Raw genomic sequence first — 19,311 nt, forward strand, 5'->3', positions numbered from 1 at the left:
TGTATTACAAACAACATCTTGCTTAGGTCAGAAGTGAAACTGAGGTTGGCAGTCTTACCCCAATCACTATTTGGCATTTGCCTATATCACAAAGAGACTAAAAATATTTAGCCCTACTAGCAGACTTTATTCAAGAGAAGTCCAGAACTAGAACGAGGGAGGCAGTTTAGGTGTACGGACAGAGCTAAGAGAAGACTTGTGAACCAATGTCCTGACTCAATTTGTCTCATAATCAAACACAATATTTCATTTTGACTAGTAACTCTACATTATCTTCTTCTTCAAGGCCCATGGACACTAACCCACATTAACATACAATCACTCTCCCAGTTTTTTTTAAAACAAGTTTTTATCAGGGATGGCCATAGCCGGAGATGGAATGTAGGGCAAGGAGGGCCAGGGCTCTTAGAATCATAGAATCATAGAATATCAGGGTTGGAAGGGACCCCAGAAGGTCATCTAGTCCAACCCCCTGCTCGAAGCAGGACCAATTCCCAGTTAAATCATCCCAGCCAGGGCTTTGTCAAGCCTGACCTTAAAAACCTCTAAGGAAGGAGATTCTACCACCTCCCTAGGTAACGCATTCCAGTGTTTCACCACCCTCTTAGTGAAAAAGTTTTTCCTAATATCCAATCTAAACCTCCCCCACTGCAACTTGAGACCATTACTCCTCGTTCTGTCATCTGCTACCATTGAGAACAGTCTAGAGCCATCCTCTTTGGAACCCCCTTTCAGGTAGTTGAAAGCAGCTATCAAATCCCCCCTCATTCTTCTCTTCTGCAGACTAAACAATCCCAGCTCCCTCAGCCTCTCCTCATAAGTCATGTGCTCTAGACCCCTAATCATTTTTGTTGCCCTTCGCTGGACTCTCTCCAATTTATCCACATCCTTCTTGTAGTGTGGGGCCCAAAACTGGACACAGTACTCCAGATGAGGCCTCACCAGTGTCGAATAGAGGGGAACGATCACGTCCCTCGATCTGCTCGCTATGCCCCTACTTATACATCCCAGAATGCCATTGGCCTTCTTGGCAACAAGGGCACACTGCTGACTCATATCCAGCTTCTCGTCCACTGTCACCCCTAGGTCCTTTTCCGCAGAACTGCTGCCTAGCCATTCGGTCCCTAGTCTGTAGCGGTGCATTGGATTCTTCCATCCTAAGTGCAGGACCCTGCACTTATCCTTATTGAACCTCATCAGATTTCTTTTGGCCTAATCCTCCAATTTGTCTAGGTCCTTCTGTATCCTATCCCTCCCCTCCAGCGTATCTACCACTCCTCCCAGTTTAGTATCATCCGCAAATTTGCTGAGAGTGCAATCCACACCATCCTCCAGATCATTTATGAAGATATTGAACAAAACCGGCCCCAGGACCGACCCCTGGGGCACTCCACTTGACACCGGCTGCCAACTAGACATAGAGCCATTGATCACTACCCGTTGAGCCCGACAATCTAGCCAGCTTTCTACCCACCTTATAGTGCATTCATCCAGCCCATACTTCCTTAACTTGCTGACAAGAATACTGTGGGAGACCGTGTCAAAAGCTTTGCTAAAGTCAAGAAACAATACATCCACTGCTTTCCCTTCATCCACAGAACCAGTAATCTCATCATAAAAGGCGATTAGATTAGTCAGGCATGACCTTCCCTTGGTGAATCCATGCTGACTGTTCCTGATCACTTTCCTCTCATGTAAGTGCTTCAGGATTGATTCTTTGAGGACCTGCTCCATGATTTTTCCAGGGACTGAGGTGAGGCTGACTGGCCTGTAGTTCCCAGGATCCTCCTTCTTCCCTTTTTTAAAGATTGGCACTACATTAGCCTTTTTCCAGTCATCCGGGACTTCCCCCGTTCGCCACGAGTTTTCAAAGATAATGGCCAAGGGCTCTGCAATCACAGCCGCCAATTCCTTCAGCACTCTCGGATGCAACTCGTCCGGCCCCATGGACTTGTGCACGTCCAGCTTTTCTAAATAGTCCCTAACCACCTCTATCTCCACAGAGGGCTGGCCATCTCTTCCCCATTTTGTGATGCCCAGCGCAGCAGTCTGGGAGCTGACCTTGTTAGTGAAAACAGAGGCAAGAAAAGCATTGAGTACATTAGCTTTTTCCACATCCTCTGTCACTAGGTTGCCTCTCTCATTCAGTAAGGGGCCCACACTTTCCTTGGCTTTCTTCTTGTTGCCAACATACCTGAAGAAACCCTTCTTGTTACTCTTGACATCTCTTGCTAGCTGCAGCTCCAGGTGCGATTTGGCCCTCCTGATATCTTTCCTACATGCCCGAGCAATATTTTTATACTCTTCCCTGGTCATATGTCCAACCTTCCACTTCTTGTAAGCTTCTTTTTTATGTTTAAGATCCGCTAGGATTTCACCGTTAAGCCAAGCTGGTCGCCTGCCATATTTACTATTCTTTCGACTCATCGGGATGGTTTGTCCCTGTAACCTCAACAGGGATTCCTTGAAATACAGCCAGCTCTCCTGGACTCCCTTCCCCTTCATGTTAGTCCCCCAGGGGATCCTGGCCATCTGTTCCCTGAGGGAGTCGAAGTCTGCTTTCCTGAAGTCCAGGGTCCGTATCCTGCTGCTTACCTTTCTTCCCTGCGTCAGGATCCTGAACTCAACCAACTCATGGTCACTGCCTCCCAGATTCCCATCCACTTTTGCTTCCCCCACTAATTCTACCCGGTTTGTGAGCAGCAGGTCAAGAAAAGCACCCCCCCTAGTTGGCTCCCCTAGCACTTGCACCAGGAAATTGTCCCCTACGCTTTCCAAAAACTTCCTGGATTGTCTATGCACCGCTGTATTGCTCTCCCAGCAGATATCAGGAAAATTAAAGTCACCCATGAGAATCAGGGCATGCGATCTAGTAGCTTCCGTGAGTTGCCGGAAGAAAGCCTCATCCACCTCATCTTAGGCAGCACTGACCATTTTCTTGGTGGCTGCACCAAGTCTGGAAGTGTTTCCACTTCTGCGGGCAAGATTTCCACTACTAAGATGTAGTCTTTGTATCTCTGGGAAGTATTTTTGTCCTATACCAGAGAGCCAGCTAGTAGCCACCATGCCTTGAGGTGAAGCGCCAAGAGGTTACAGGGGGCGGGGGTGATGGATCCCAACTGAGTGAGTAGATTCACTGTCAGAGCAAGGCTGAACCAGCTTTGGAAACAAAACCTGTCTCAGCAACAACGGTGCTACAAGGACGGATACTAATTTCTCCTGTTTCAATTTGTTTAGGACCTCAGAGTCCTCACATCACATCAGCCACACTATCAGAGGCTCGTTCACCTGCACATCCACCAATGTGATATATGCCATCATGTGCCAGCAATGCCCCTCTGCCATGTACATTGGTCAAACGGGACAGTCTCTACGTAAAAGAATAAATGGACACAAATCAGACGTCAAGAATTATAACATTCAAAAACCAGTTGGAGAACACTTTGATCTCTTTGGTCACTTGATTACAGACCTAAAAGTTGCAATTCTTCAACAAAAAAACTTCAAAAACAGACTCCAACGAGAGACTGCTGAATTGGAATTAATTTGCAAACTGGATACAATTAACTTAGGCTTGAATAGAGACTGGGAGTGGATGTGTCATTACACAAAGTAAAACTATTTCCCCATGTTTATTCCCCTCCCCCCTGCCACCCCACACTGTTCCTCAGACATTCCTGTCAACTGCTGGAAATGGCCCACCTTGATTATCGCTACAAAAGGTTTTCCCCCCCCCCCCGCTCTCCTGCTGGTAATAGCTCACCTTAAGTGATCACTCTGTGTATGGTAACACCCATTGTTTCATGTTCTCTATGTATATAAATCTCCCCACTGTATTTTCCACTGAATGCATCCGATGAAGTGAGCTGTAGCTCACGAAAGCTTATGCTCAAATAAATTTGTTAGTCTCTATGGTGCCACAAGTACTCCTTTTCTTTTTGTGAATACAGACTAACACAGCTGCTACTCTGAAACCTGTCAAAGCGTAAAGGCGCTGGTGGATAAACATATAGCAAAGTAAGTAGTAAACACATAGCAAAGTAGTAAAGGCGCTGGTGGATAAACATATGCTAGGCCAAGGAACGACTAGAGCATCTCCCCTTGAGTTGTGGCTGTGTCCCTCCCCACACCAAGCAGAACTGTCTACACTTCGCATTGTGATACCATCCAAAGGAGATCTATCATTGGATGATCCCTAGTAAGCATCTCTCTCAGAATACATCATTCAGCTGCCATTTGTGGTCAATGACAAAATGCCTGCTAAGGCAGTCGGCCACTGTATTCTGCAGTCATGGTAGATAAACCACTGAGATCTGTATATGGTATGACATGCACCAGTTCCATAGTTTTACGGATTCAGTATGTAAGGATTGGGATTTTGTTCCTCCGTCCAGCATCATTCTGATTGGGTGGCCCCTGTGTGCAGTGGGAAGTGCTGCCAAGCATAATGAACCACTATGAGCTAATATGTTTCAGAGTAGCAGCCGTGTTAGTCTGTATTTGCAAAAAGAAAAGGAGTACTTGTGGCACCTTAGAGACTAACCAATTTATTTGAGCATAAGCTTTATGAGCTAATATATTGATACGGAGGATAGCCTCCCAAGAGATCCATTTGCCCTGAGCTGTGAAGTTCTGGAAGTGTGTGCCCCAGCCTAGCAGGAAGACATCTGTAGTGATGATCCTAGTGAGAGAAGTCTACAAGAATGTAACTCCCATTCACACCTTCTGTGGATCCTTCAACCAATTTAGAGAATCAAGGACCCTCCGAGGTATGGACACTCACTTGGATAGACTGTGCTTGTTGGTATGCAGCTCTCAGCCAGGCTTGAAGACACCAAGACTGTAGTCTTGCTAAAGGTGTCACAAATTTACAGGCTCCCATATGGTCGAGAAGTTGCAGGTGAGCTGTTCTGTTGTAATGTTGAAATAAGGCTGGACATTGTGGCAAATCCATCCTTGAGCAAGTATGGTCTGGCAGTGGAGGAGTCCAGAGTGGCCTCAATTAAGTCCATGCGTTGAATGGGTGGAAGGGTAGGCTCTTCTATGTCGAGAAAGAGGCCCAGTGACTGGAACAGAGATAGGACCACAGTCGTTCCTGTCTGTACCTTGATAAACGAGCGATCTTTCAGGAACCAATCTCCCAGGAAGGGAAAGTCAATTATTCCCAGCTGGCAAAGATGGGCTGCAACGGCCGAGAGGCCTTTGGAAGGGACCGTTGGGGCGTTAGAGGATGGCCCTTTCCGAGAGAACCTGAGTTTTTTCCGGGGCGTGTAGGAGGCCTCATGTGCTGCTAGTGCTGCAAACCCTGGAGAGACAAGTTGGCAATTGTTTGGCCTTCTCTTATTAGGGCTTCAAACCTTCCTGCTGATCCTGCGGCAGGTGTTCAATAAAAGAGGAACAATGTGAATAATTAGTAAAATCGTATTTTGCCATCAGGGCTTGTTAATTAGCTGCTGTGAACTGCAAAGAAGCAGAGGAGTAGCTCTTGCAGCCCAGAAGGTCCGGTCGTTTCAGTTCCTTGTCAGACGGCGTTGAGCAAGACCAGTGTTGCTTGTTTTGTTCATTAACAGCCTTGACAACTAGGGAGCTGGGTGTAGAATGGGGAAAAAAATAATACTCTTGAGCATCTGGGTGGGATATAGGCAGGGGTGAAAGTAAAATGTGTTTCTTACCGGTACAGGGGGGCTTTGTGCGCCCCCCGACCCCCAGAAGGGGCAGGACCTCAGGGGGTCAGCATCCCCCAGCCAGCCTGCTCGCGCCGCCTGGGGCTCCAGCCTGGGCCCTTTAAAATCGCGGGCCCCGGGGTAGCTGCGCCTCCCTCCCCCCCCACCCCGTCGGCAGCCTGGGGAGGCAAAAAGGGCAGGGATGTTAGAGTGCTGCCGTGGCAGTACTTCAAAGTCAGCAGTACGGGCCGGTACAGGCGGCCACTTTTTACCGGTATGCCGTACCAGCCCATACCACCTTACTTTCACCCCTGGATATAGGTTTTTTTGTCAGTCTATTTACACATAAGTGGTACAGTAGCTGGAGTTTTCCATACAGCACAGGCTGGGGCCAACAGAACATCATTGCTGGGCTAGGCGATTTTGCCCTGAGGAGACGTATGATAGATGTCGAGCTAGGAATGTTGGGATTCCTGTATCTCCTCCAATGGAATTAGTAAGGCTTCCACTAATCATTTCATAAAGCCCTGACAGGCCTTGAAATCATCAGTGTAAGATGATGGGGTGGCTTAACAGCCTCCTCTTGTGATGAGGAGAATTTGTGGGAAGGTGTTATTTCTTCCTCATCAGCAGGAGCTTACTCTTTTGTAAGATCCTCCTCTGGAACAGGACCTAAGGCAGTGGCTGTTGCTCCTGGCATGCCCTCTTATGCAATGGGACCTTGGAGAACTGGTCACCATAAGAGGCCAGGGGTTCCAATAAGTCAATTATCATGGGGCATAAGAGAAGAGGGCACAGCCCCTTCTAGGTGTATCTCCTGCTGGGAGATTCCACCTCAGGGCATACCTCAGAGACTCAGACTTTAAGGCCAGAAGGGACCATCATGATCATCTAATCTGACCTCCTGCACATTGCCACAGAACCTCACCCACCCTCCTGTAACAGACCCATAACCTCTGGCTGAGTTACTGAAGCCCTCAAATCATGATTCAAAGTTACAGAGAATACACCATTTACATTAGTTTAAACATAGGCGCCGACTCTCTGGGTTCTCCAGGGCTGGAACACCCATGGAAAAAAATTAGTGGGTGCTTAGCACCCACTGGCAGCCAGCTCCATCTCTCCCTCCCAGTGCCTCCCACCCGCGGTGATCAGCTGTTCCGCGGCATGTAGGAGGCGCTGGCAGGGAAGGGAAGGAGCGGGAACAGGGCACCCTCGGGGGGAGGCGGCAGAACTGGGCAAGAAGAGGCAGGATAGGGGTGGAGTGGGCAGGAAGAGGTGGGGCGAGTGTGGGGCTGGGGTAGGGTGGACGTGGGGCCAGGGTAGGGTGGACATGGGGCCGGGGTAGGGCTTGGGAGGGAAGAAGCAGGGGGGGTTGACCACACACACCCCGGGCCTGGAGGAAGCCGGCACCTGTGAGTTTAAACCTGCAAGTGACCCATGCCCCATGCTGCAGAGAAAGGCAAAAAACCCGGGCTCGGGAGTCTCTCTACCAATCTGACCTGGGGTGGAAATTCCTTCGCAACCTCAAATATGCCCATCAGTTAGACCCTGAGCATGTGAGGAAGACCAACCAGCCAGACAGCTGGAAAAGAATACTCTGTAGTAACTCAGAGCCCTCCCCATCACTGGCCATTGGAGATATTTGCAGCTAGCAGGCACAGATCAGCTACATGCCATTATAGACAGAGAAGAGGAAGCCTGAAGTCTTTGCAGACCAAATACAGGAGATGGATAGGTGTGTACACCACCTCCACCCACTGCTAAATTTACAAAGTTGCAACTTGTCACTTAAAATCCATTCCACTGTTTCATTCACCTGCATGTCCTAAGAGCAATCAATTCTGTGAGTTTGGATACTACTCCAGTGAGTGTTTGCAGTGTTAAGCCCCAGATGAGAACTTGACCCATTCAGAGCATGACTGGCAGTTAGGGGGGAAAAAATAAAAAACATCCATTATAGTTAAATTGAGAAAGTTTGATCTAGAAGTCCCTAGGCACAACATTTGATGGGAAGACAGGCACACCAATATCAGTGTTCTGGAAGAGGCAAAGACCACTGGTATTGAGGCAATGATCATCCATCTGCAATTCCGCTGGACTGGTCACGTTGTCCGGATACAGGCCATCGCCTCCCAAAACAGGTCCCATTCTCTGAAAGAAGGGCACCATAATGTGGGTGGACAACGGAAACGTTATAAGGACTTGCTGAAGGACAACCTAAAAAAGTGTAATATTGACATTGACACTTGGGAGACACTTGCCCAGGATTGCTTAAAATGGAGTGAAGTCCGATGTGATGGTCCCCTGCATTTTTGAACCTGCTTGCCGACAAGCTGAAGAGGACAAGAGGCACAGGAGCAAGGAGAGACAGGTCTCCAGTCATGGTCAACAGCCTCCTTCTGAGCCTGAAAACATCTGCCCTCATTGTAATAGAACTTGTGGTTCAAGGATTTTCCTCATTAGCCACCTGAGGACCCATAACTCCCATGGATGATTATACTTGGTAACGAGTGATTCCCCCATCCAGGCACAACAGTTGCAAAACCCCACGATGGAATTTTTAGTGTCACTTTTCAGAGTGGAACCACTCTTTTACATATTAACTTCTGAGCAATTTGAAGATGACAAAGGTAAATTTATTGAATGAGGTGATGTACGGATTAGCCAAAAAGGAAGTTCAAGTTGTACTGTCATATGAAAATTTCCTGTCTAAACGTGTTAAGGGATATAACCACCACATCACACTGGTGTCAGTTTTCATAGCATGTAATGCAAAACAGCTAATATTAGAACTGAGAGGCTTAGAGAGATGATGGCATAGCCTTGTCAGTCCCAGGATATTAGAGACACAAGGTGAGTGAGGTTCAGGGGTGGCCAAACTGCAGACCTTTTACAATTAAAGTGAGGCTCGCAAAGCTGCCCACATCCGCTCCATCCACCAGAAAATATGTCCTGCAGTCCTGGAGCCCCAAGTCCTGGCAGGCGCGCCCTGCGGGGCTGAAGTCCTGAGGTCCCGCTTCCTGCAGGGCAGAAGCCCCTAATCCCACCACACCACCACAGGGCAGAAGCCCTGCTTCAGCTGGTTTGCCCTGTCTCTGGAATTTCTGAACATTGTTGTATGCGACTCGGAGGGTCAGTAAGTTTGGCCACGCCTATTTATTGGATCAACTTCTGATATTACCCACCCACCTTCTCAGGCTTAGAGAGAGGCAGTGACCACGTTCAAAACCACAGTTTCTAAAGTAATTTAGTTGCCTGGTACAATGACACTAGAGTTAATGCCAATGTGAAATTGAATTGTAGTGTTGGAGATGATAGATTTCACCGTAATATTTTTTCATTATAGCTCTATACAATGGGAACTGTTTGACCCAGGTCCCAGAAAAAGAAAAACTTTCCAGAAAGCAGGGGGAAGATATAAAATGGACAATGACAACATTAAGGGGCCTCACTCTACCTAGAACACCACACCTGAAAACACCTAAGGAGCAAAGACTGAACTGTGAGAAGTGATGGTCCCAGGCTAAGATCTTTAGCCTGTGTAAGAAAACCTGGAAAAGCCAAGGCAACTTGTGCCATAAGAATCTGCCAGCCTGTTTATCACTCAGAGTGAGAATTTGTTAGGTAGGATACAAATTATCTAGTGTGCAAACTCAGTCTGCAACTTTTATTTACTAAGGTAATCTGCTTGGTTCTGTTTGCTATCTCTTGAACCACTTAAAATTCACCTTTTGTAGTTAATAAACTGGGTTTTACTATAAACAAGAAATAAGTTTATGTAATTTCTAACTGCGGGGGAGTCGTGCACATCTCTCTTCACACTGAGGAAGAGGGTGGATTTTTATGAGCTTGCACTGTGCAGATTTTTCTATACAGTGCAAGATGGTATTATTTTGGGTTTATCTCCCAAAAGAGGTGTGCACGCGAGTGCTGGGGGCGTCCTCTCACACAGTGCTGACTTCAGACCGTGACTGCATCGGGGTGTGGCCCTACCTGTGGGTATGTGCTGCAAAAGGCCAGAGAGCCTAATTCAGCAAAGCAAGCAGAGGGAACCCTGGCTTGTTGAGCAAGAGAGGCTCAGTGAAATCCCAGTACATCAGGTGGCACCGCAGAATGGGGATCCAACCCATCACAAGGCAACAAAAATGAATGCAAACGAATCAAATGTTCGTAGTCTATTATATTTATCTCTGTTTACCAAAATGATAACTTTGGTCTAACTGCTTTAACAAGTGTAAAAATGGTCATTTATCAATTAACTAACATACACAATAATATGAGAGAAAGTGGGTGAGGTAATATCTTTTATTGAACCTACCTCTGTTGGTGAGAGAGAGAAACTTTCAAGCTACAAAGAGCTCTTCCCCAGGTCTAGGAAAGATGCTCTCAGGGTCTCAGCAAAATGCAAGGTGGAACAGATCGTTTAGCATAAGTAGTTAGCACATATTGTAAGGGAGCATTCAAGGTAGAGTGACCCATTAACACCTCTACAATCATAGGACCAAAAGAGGGAGTTAGTGGTTTACAGTTTGTTGCAACAAGTCATAAATCCAGTCTCTTTGTTCAGTCCATGATTCTTAGCCCTGGTCTACACTTGGGCGGGGTGGGGGAAGGGAATCCATCTAAGTTACGCAACTTCAGCTATATGACTAACGTAGCTGAAGTCGACATACTTAGATCAACTTACCGTGGTGTCTTCACCGCGGTGAGTCGACTGCTGCCGCTCCCCTGTTGACTCTACCTGCGGAGTCGACGGGAGAGTGCTCGGGGGGGTGGGGTGGGGGGTGGGGGGTGGATTTATCTAGTTGCGATTTATCTAGATTTTAATCTAGACGCGATAAATCGATCCGGTGGGTAGTGAAGATATACCCTTAGTGTCTAGCAGAGTAATGGATTTTAGCTCCCAGACTTGTCTTTTGAAAGCTTTGTGCAGGTTTCCTTTGAGGATGAGGACTGATAGGTCAAATATAGAGTGATTGCTTTGATATTACCTCACCCACCTTGTCTCTCGGACATCCTGGGACTGACAGGGCTACAACTGCACTGCATACTACACAATAATATTGGGAGGCTTATGACTGAGGAAGCTTTGTCATCAGTTTAATGTCTTTTAATGTGTGTTTGGAGTTCAATTTGTGTCTATAATATGCCTCTAAAGGGTTTGGTGATTTAAGTGACGCATGCAATTTTAATTGTATTTTTTCCTTATTAAAATGAAAACTAAAAAATAATTTCCCCCACATTCTTCATTTCCGCTTTCCCTTCTGGCTTGTCATAATTGTGCTTTTACGGCAGCAATTTCTTTGTAGGAATGTTAACTCTGCCAATTCTGCAAATAAATAAAAATAGCTTTATTTAGCTACCATATGCACAAAATGTGGGTTCTGAATGTCAAAAGCTGGTTGGTAATTATTTTTTAAAAACCAATTTACAAAAAGATGCAAAAATCAGCCTCTGTAATATTTAAATAATTTTGTCTTCTTTTTTCCACTGTAACATCCTCTTCAAGGACAAATCCTTTACTTAGAAATATTGTCCATTTCCACTTGGCAATTATTCCTCTTCCCACTCCAACAAATGTGTGTTCTGAAGGAAGCTGAGATAACACATTTATATCAAATACTTCAGATGGTCATACTATTCATGCTAAAAAATGTTTTTGAACCACAGTATTAATACATACTTTGGACTCATCTTTTTTGTGTCCAAATCTGCAACACCCCGCTGAGGTAGCTATCTCCCATTTTTCAGAAAAAAATTAAACCAGAGATTTTATGCGTTTTGGAGAGGGAGCTGGTCAGAACTTGGATTACAGCTCAGAAGCAGAGCTAGGCTGGAAACTGTTTTCTCATTTTGGGAAAATTTTGAAATTTTCAAAAAAATTTCCGTGTCCCATATGGCCAAAAAAAAAGATGGAATCGCGAAATGTTTGTGAACGACGATCAGGAAAAAAAAAAACGGTTCAGGTCAATAGAAACATGTTTTTTAAATAAAGGTGAAAATCAAAACAATTAATTTAAAAAATTTATAATTTTGCAACTTTTTTCCAAAAAAGTTTTTGAAATTAGAAAGTCATCAGAACTAATCTTTTCCTTGCAAAAAGTTTTGCTTTTGATGAATTGGCATTTTCCAAAGTCAAACAAATCCCATCAGCTGTGCTCAAGAGTACCTAACTCTCAGGCCTGAGCTCAAATCACTAGCCTGATGTGCACGAATCTAGAAATTGCTCTGTAGCCAAAAGGGGACGATCACCCCCGCCCTCCCCCAAAACCCCTTCATTTTGTTTGCAGTAGTATGGTCAAATCATATTAAATAAAAATGTTAAAATCAGGTGGTATTTTTACCCCCATAGGTTTGCAATAGCATCTAAGTTATGGATGATCTCTGTCAAAGGGACTTGTGGTACACCTACTGTTACGCTATCTTGGCACCATATAATATTATTCACTCAATTTAATCAAGGTGACTCTCTAAGTGTTGTGCTAAGACTCACTATCCTACCAGAGGGGAGGTTTGTGGAATGGGACATAAAATATAGGTCCTGACTACCTTTAGTTATTAAAGATTCTATGGCATATTTTGCATGAGGGATGAGGTTAGACTCAGTGTCCTGGACAAAGTCCAGTTTGGGTAGTTATATTTTACCTATCTAGATCACTCCCACTGAAGTTTCAACTTATTACAGTATTCCCAGTGGTTTTCAATCTTTTTTCATTTGCAGACCCCTAAAAAATTTCAAATGGAGGTGCAGACCCCTTTGGAAATTCAACCTGTGGACCACGGACCCCTACCATAGAAGTCTTAAGAGACTGAAATCTCACTGAACAGAATTCAACTATAAACGTTGCACATGCTCGGCAAGACATTTGACACAGTGTGAGAAAGGACACTAAAGTGTGGGCTTCTAAGGTAATGACTACACTTCTGGGGTTTGACCGGTAGGTGGGGGTATTCACATATTTTTGATTGATCAGAAAAATGGAATGTCTTTTCTGGGGTCTGAAACTTTATTTTCATAAAAAGAAAAGGAGTACTTGTGGCACCTTAGAGACTAACAAATTTATTTGAGCATAAGCTTTCGCGAGCTACAGCTCACTTCATCGGATGCATTCAGTGAAGTGAGTTGTAGCTCATGAAAGCTTATGCTCAAATAAATTTGTTAGTCTCTAAGGTGCCACAAGTCCTCCTTTTCTTTTTGCGAATACAGACTAACACAGCTGCTGCTCTGAAACCTGTCTTTATTTTCATAGTCATCTTTCGTGGACCCCTTAGACATAGTCTGCCAACCCCTCCCTGCCCCCGGTCCACAGACCACAGGCTGAAAGCCACTCCCCTAAACTGCCATGTACTGATTCTGTACCTTATTAAACAGTAACCATATTCCATCCAGAGGTGATCAGTAATCCAGTGATGGTTAAATGATTCAGGCGTAGATAACTTATAAACTGCTTTATAACACTAACATGAATGATATGATACAAACCCAGTTATGAAACTATCAGGAATTGTTCTAACAAGGATATTTTGGCAATACCAAAATACTTGAATGGCTTCCCAATAATCAAGTAGTGAAACTAATTATTTTCAGTATTACAAACACATACATTACAACAGATGCACTTTACTATGTTCTATCCAAATGCCTTAATATGTTGTAGGACACAGAATTACATATATCTGCTCTTTATATTTTACAAGGGTATTCACTTACTAAGACAGGCATTATTATGTATACCACATTCTCCTGCAAAAGATTATCTGACAAACTGATTAACCTAATGCCACACAATTCTCCTTTTGTATAAACTGTGCTTTGCAAATAACTTTTTTTAAAAAATATTGCTTATCTCAGCAGGTCTGTTATATTTCTCAATATTGGCAAATTCTTCAGTAGTACCCCCATGTGCAACATTTTGGCATTTGTGTAGACATATTCCCCAGAAGCAAACTGCTCAAGAAAGAAAGTGATTAATTGAATTACTTCCAAGACAAATCAAAAGTATGCATTTGTTTTACATACAGAAATGAACAGTTCTCCACTGATTAAGTCACTTTCACCTTGTAATGTATGAACTAGAATAGTTGTATATGGCTTAGAATCTGCCTTATATTTAAGTGCCAGATATGGCATTCTGGCAGAGGAGGATCAGTAAGAACTCTGTTTAATCACAGTAAAAGTAAAAGTAAAAAAAAACCCCAAAACCCCCCCCAACAATCTACACCCTCAGTTACACTTCTAGCTTTAAGAATAATTTATAGGTCATTGATGTAAAGCAACAACAAAACCAAACCTTTATTCCTTGGTGGTAAATAACAAAAAGAAAAAATAAACAAAATAGTAAAAAAATAAAAAAGGAACTGAGCAGTGCAGAACATTGTCCTATTAATCTGTTCAGTAGCTGATTTTGATTTAATCAAATGGCAGCTACTTTCATGAAAAAACAACACACTAATTTCAGATAGTTTAAAAAATGCAACTGAAACATCTCTTGAAGTTTGATTTTTATATTAACAAGGAAAAGGATCATTTTGCACCGGAAAGATCTATGGACTAAGACTGGCTGGAAAATACAAATTCCAGTTCACAAATATTTTAGAGGTTTTGACATTTGTTTTCATTCTGATGTGGCACAAAAGCAATATATTTCTAACTTTTTTGTGCGTGAAAAGTTTCAAGCATGCACGTGCACACCCCAGAATAGCCAACAGCCTAGCCACAGAGTCACAGAATTTAAGGCCAGAAAAGACCACTAGATCATCTAGTCTGATCTCCTGCATATATCACAGGCCACCAACACCTGCACATTAAATCCAATAACCAAAATGATGCCAAAGTATTACAGCCCACAGAAGTCTAGACACAGGCAGGGAGTAGGAAGGACCAAGGAGTACCAGTGCTCTGCTTGATTCACACCAGAGACTTTAACTTGAGCCTCTCACCTCCCAGGTGTGTGCCCTAGCCACTGGGCTATTGTCTATTCTGGGGGTGTTCTGCTCCCTCCCAACCCCCCAGACCAAACATTCCGCTGTAGAGCTGAGAAACCTTCCCTACAACCGTGTAGTCAAAAACAAATTAGCACAACTCTAGCATTGTGGCAACACCAAGGATGGAGTCTGTTTTAGAAACAGCAACTGTAGCAGACTTCTGAAACACGGTTGCAACTAGAATTGGCTGGGAAAGTTTCAGATTTCAAAAGGTTTAGCTGAAAACGGGCAATTTTTTTTGTTAATGAAAAACTCATTTCTGTTTTTCTACCAGCTCTAGTGACAATACTATTTGGACCTATCCACACAGAAGACAAAATTATGCTACAGTGCAGTTGAGGTAATAACAGAGCTTCCACGCAAAATGTGTAGTATAGATTAAATCTTACTGTCTCATTTGGTGACTAGAACTATTGGCCCTGACCTCAGTAGGGTTTGTAAAAGCACTTGGAATGTTTTTAATTAAAAACAAGCAAACAAACAAAACTTAGTAACAAATGTTGCAACCACACCTAACATTGTTAGTGTTAAGTCACTTTTGGGAACTCTGCTGCAGACTTTCCGGGTGCAGAAGATTAGATATCTGTGCTGTAACTGAGGAACACTTGTTCACAATGCACATTGAACACATACTATAAGTGAAATAACCATTTTTAGGGTGACCAGATGTCCCATTTTTAAAGGGACAGTCCTGTATTTAAGCCCTCCTGCAGGTGTCCCAAATTTTTCTTTAAAATGGTCAAATTGTTCCGTATTTTCTGTCTCCTCCCAACCAGTACAGGCAGGTCCTGCTGCGGGCCAGATCCCTGCTCGCTAGCAGTGAGTGGAGGGCGTCCAATGTCCAATAACGGGGGTGGGTGTGCCAGGCTCATAGCAGGGCGAAGATGCAGCATGCAGGCCCAGGCTGCTCCCCCTGCTGGTCCGTCAACACAGCCCCCGCTGCGCGAGGGCTCTTGGCCAGCAGGGCCCCACCCCCCGTCCCATTTCCGGCCAGCACTGGCTGCACATTGTGAGCTGCGGTGGCTGGTGAGTGCGGGCAGGTGCCAGGTGGTGGCCGGCTACATGTCGCCTCTGCTGCCCACTCATCGGTCCTTTACGTGCTCCCCCTCTCGCTGTCCTCTCCCTGCTTTGCTCCTTCACCCCCCCCCCAACCCCGCTGCTCCTCCAGATCCCCCCCAGTGGGGTACATCCTGCTCCCAGTGCTGTGTGGAGAACCAGCCTGTAGTCAGAGAGCTCAGCGCTCACCAACAGCCAGGTCAGCAGGCTCCTTCCTTCCCCCACTGCCTCTGGATGGGCCGGTGCCCCAGGAAAGCCCAAGACCCTCTGGCCCGGGGTGCTGGCCAGGAGGAGCCGAGCCCTGCATGTGCCAAAACCACGCACAGTGCTTGTGCGGGGAAGCCTCTCCGCCCCTCAGCTAAGCTCTGGAGTGGGGGAGGGAAGCGATTTCCAGCGTGTTCCTGTCCAGAACCTGCAGAGTCCACAGCAGCCCCCCTGGGCAGAGGCTTAGCACCCTCTTCACCCGCACACACGCCCTGGGTCTTGAGCCCAGGGCTGCTCCGTTCCCTAGGCACCCTCCCCTCCTGAGCCAGCTCTCTGGCCAGGTTTGCTGAAGCCCCTACAGTCAGGTTCCTTGGACCCTGGTGCTCAATGCATCCTTAGGGCTTACCCTCTTCCTGCCTGCACTGTAGCCAGGGGTGGGGCAGGAGGCAGCTGCGTTATGTCAGTGGCCAGCAGCAGCCTGGAAGTGTTAGTTGGCTTTCAACACTCTGCGGGCAGGAAGAGACAAGCTGCTTCCAGCCACAAGGGGGAGGGGGGAAAGATGAGCTCTGCAAAGACATGGGCCAGGTCATCCTTTCCCCCCCTCCTTCCTCCCCTGTGGCTGGAAACAGCTCCTGTCCCTTCCCTCTCACGTTCCTTACCTCTCACACAGTGCCGAAAGGCTGCTGTTGGCCACATTACGGTGGGTCCTCCCGAGGGGCCCAGCCAGGCATGAAGGGCGGAGAGTGCCACGCAAGGAAGAGAGGGGTCGTGTGTATGTGTGTGTGTGTGTGTGTGTGTGTCCTCTCCCCATGTGAGCCCTAAAGCCATAAGAAAGTAAATAAATGCATCTAACTATGCAGTATTTATTTTTAACAGGGGCTCAGTCAACTTGATGTTAATTTGAATGTTTGTACTGCATAGTTCTGATTGATTGCCGTTAAAGTCGCTTGAACACGAGTAATTTTACCAGGCATCCCGTATTCAGCATAGGAAATATGGTCACCTTGACCATTTTTCTAGTATGTTGCTCCCAGAATTGTGCTAGACAACCATGTGAGGAGACACTTTGTGAGCGTATATTCATATTTCAAGCTGGGAGTGTGATTCCCAGCTTCAGGACACACTCCCATGCTACTTCTAACTGTGCTAGAGTGGTAAAAACAAAATACAGTAACTCCTCACTTAAAGTCGTACCGGTTAACGTTGTTTCATTGCTGATCTATTAGGGAACATGCTCATTTAAAGTTGTGCAGTGGGATAGCTCAGTGGTTTGAGCATTGGCCTGCTAAACCCAGGCTTGTGAGTTCAATCCTTGAGGGAGCCATTTAGGGATCTGGGGCAAAAATTGGGGATTGGTCCTGCTTTGAGCAGGGGTTGGACTAGATGACCTCCTGAGGTCCCTTCCAACCCTGAGATTCTATGATTCTCTTATAACCTTAGCAGCTGCCTGCTTTGTCCACTGCTTGCAGGAAGAGCAGCCAGCTATGGGGGGGCTTGGAACCAGGGTGGACTGGCAGCCCCCCCATCAGCTCCCCGCTCCCTTAAGTTCCCTGTGCAGCAGCTACCCAGCAGCTATCACTTGCCTGCAGTTCAGCTGTCCCTCCCCCCACTGCCATGTGCTGCTCCTGCCCTCTGCCTTGGAGCTGCTCTCCAGAGCCTCCTGCTTGCTGTGGGGGATGAGGGGGGGGGTTAATGTCAGGGTGTCCCCCTCCCCCCTGCTCCCGCACCCGCTTACCCCATCTCCATAAAGCAGGGGGATACATGACAGGGCTCAGGACTGAGGGGGCTTCCAGACAGCAGCTGTGGTCTCAGCTTGCTGATTAACTTAACAAGGTAGTGTACTTAAGTGTGGTGTCAGGGTACTTACAGGAGAAATGCGCATCTCTCTCTCTCACACACAGGGTGCATGTCTCCCCTCCCTCCATTCCTGCTGCCTTGTAGAGCGTGAGGCTACATTAACAACGAGTTAACCCTCGAGGGCTCAGCCAACTGCTAGTTCATCATTTAGCAGTAAGGCATTCCCTGGGAAATATCCCACCCTCTTCCACCCTCTAATATCACTACCTCAACCAAGCTTCACAATCATCATCACTGTGTACAGTATTAAATTGTTTGTTTAAAACTTCTACTGTGTGTGTGGTCTTTTGTCTGGCAAAAAAAAAAGAAGACATTTTCCCTTGAACCTAACCCTCCCATTTACGTTAGTTCTTATGGGGAAATTGGATTCGCTTAACATCGTTTCGCTTGAAGTCACATTTTTCAGGAACATAACTACAACGTTAAGTGAGGAGTTACTGTATAGCTGCCACAGTGTGAGCAGTGGGACAGTTAGCACATACTTTTGTTGTTTACACTACTGTTCTACAACTGGCCACCCTACCCTCATCAAGCCATCCAACGGTCATGGATTGGTAAAAGATCCACTTTTTCCATTAACTTTGCAACTCAGAAGCCTAAAGAAGAAAGAGCAGAGGACTCTCAGCCATTTATAGAACTATCACTACAGTGAGTTATACTAAAATAATTAGTAAAAAATGGACACTACGCTGATACTTCTCTAAATGTGTCTTTTTAGGGAAAGATATTAGCTGTTGAAAGTTAGATTGTTACTATTTCAAGTCTATTTTTCTTGCTGAGCAATGAGATTTCAACTGAGAAGATGCTAACCACCATCAGAACAGCAAATGTAAGAAATTCGATTAGACATTACATTTTATTGATTGGCTCTGCTCTCTTCATTTTAATTTGGTAGATCAATGTAACATTAAGACATGAAGGTTTGCATTTTAATGGTCCATTAATGCCTCAGATGCACAGTGATGCATGATAAATTAGATACTACTCTTTTACAGTAAGATTTATTGATTTGTATATCAGAAGTGTATTAAGATTGAAAAAAATGTTTACAGTATTTAAACCTGTCTAAGAGAAAGACGGTAGTAAAAATGCAAATATTGAACTTGAAAATTTTACAGCACTATCAGTTAGTATAATTGATATTGTACCATTGTGTTCTTGTATATTCTGCCTTCCTTCCCTTTTTGGGATGCTAGTGTAAAACAAGACTATATACCATTTCAGACCCTTTAAAAATATCTCCCCCTACATCTCCCCACCTCTTATTCCCAACATTGAATGACTGGTTTTAGAGGGTGTGTTTTGGCATGCATACATACATGGGGATACACCCTCTCCAGATACTTAAAGTAAGGACTTAATGTTGGACCACTGACAAGAGCAGTGAGTCTTGCCTACAAAGTAGCACTGAACAATCCCTCCCAAAAAAAGAAAAAGCACACATCCAACTTTGATTTGGAAATGTATTGCAAAGGAGTGCATTTATACTGTTAGCAACCAGTGTGTCAGTTACTAAGATAGCACAGGGATATTTAACAGATTT

At 45.2% G+C, this 19,311-nt stretch overlaps 1 protein-coding gene across 9 annotated transcripts in view; it reads right to left on the reverse strand.

Moving 5' to 3' along the window:
• Positions 1 to 19,311, reverse strand: part of MAP7D2 (MAP7 domain containing 2) — a 125,900-nt gene that overhangs the window by 75,638 nt on the left and 30,951 nt on the right. Inside the window, exon 1 of one of the 9 annotated variants that reach the window (XM_037901511.1) lies at positions 4,784 to 4,802. The exons of the other annotated variants lie outside the window; for them this stretch is intronic. Coding sequence (XP_037757439.1) covers position 4,784 — 1 coding nt within the window. The 5' untranslated portion in view covers positions 4,785 to 4,802. Of the gene's footprint in view, positions 1 to 4,783; positions 4,803 to 19,311 lie in introns of those variants that run through there. 9 annotated transcript variants of the gene reach the window in all.

The sequence above is a fragment of the Chelonia mydas genome, chromosome 1 (assembly GCF_015237465.2).
Source record: "Chelonia mydas isolate rCheMyd1 chromosome 1, rCheMyd1.pri.v2, whole genome shotgun sequence".
NCBI lineage: Eukaryota > Metazoa > Chordata > Testudines > Cheloniidae > Chelonia > Chelonia mydas.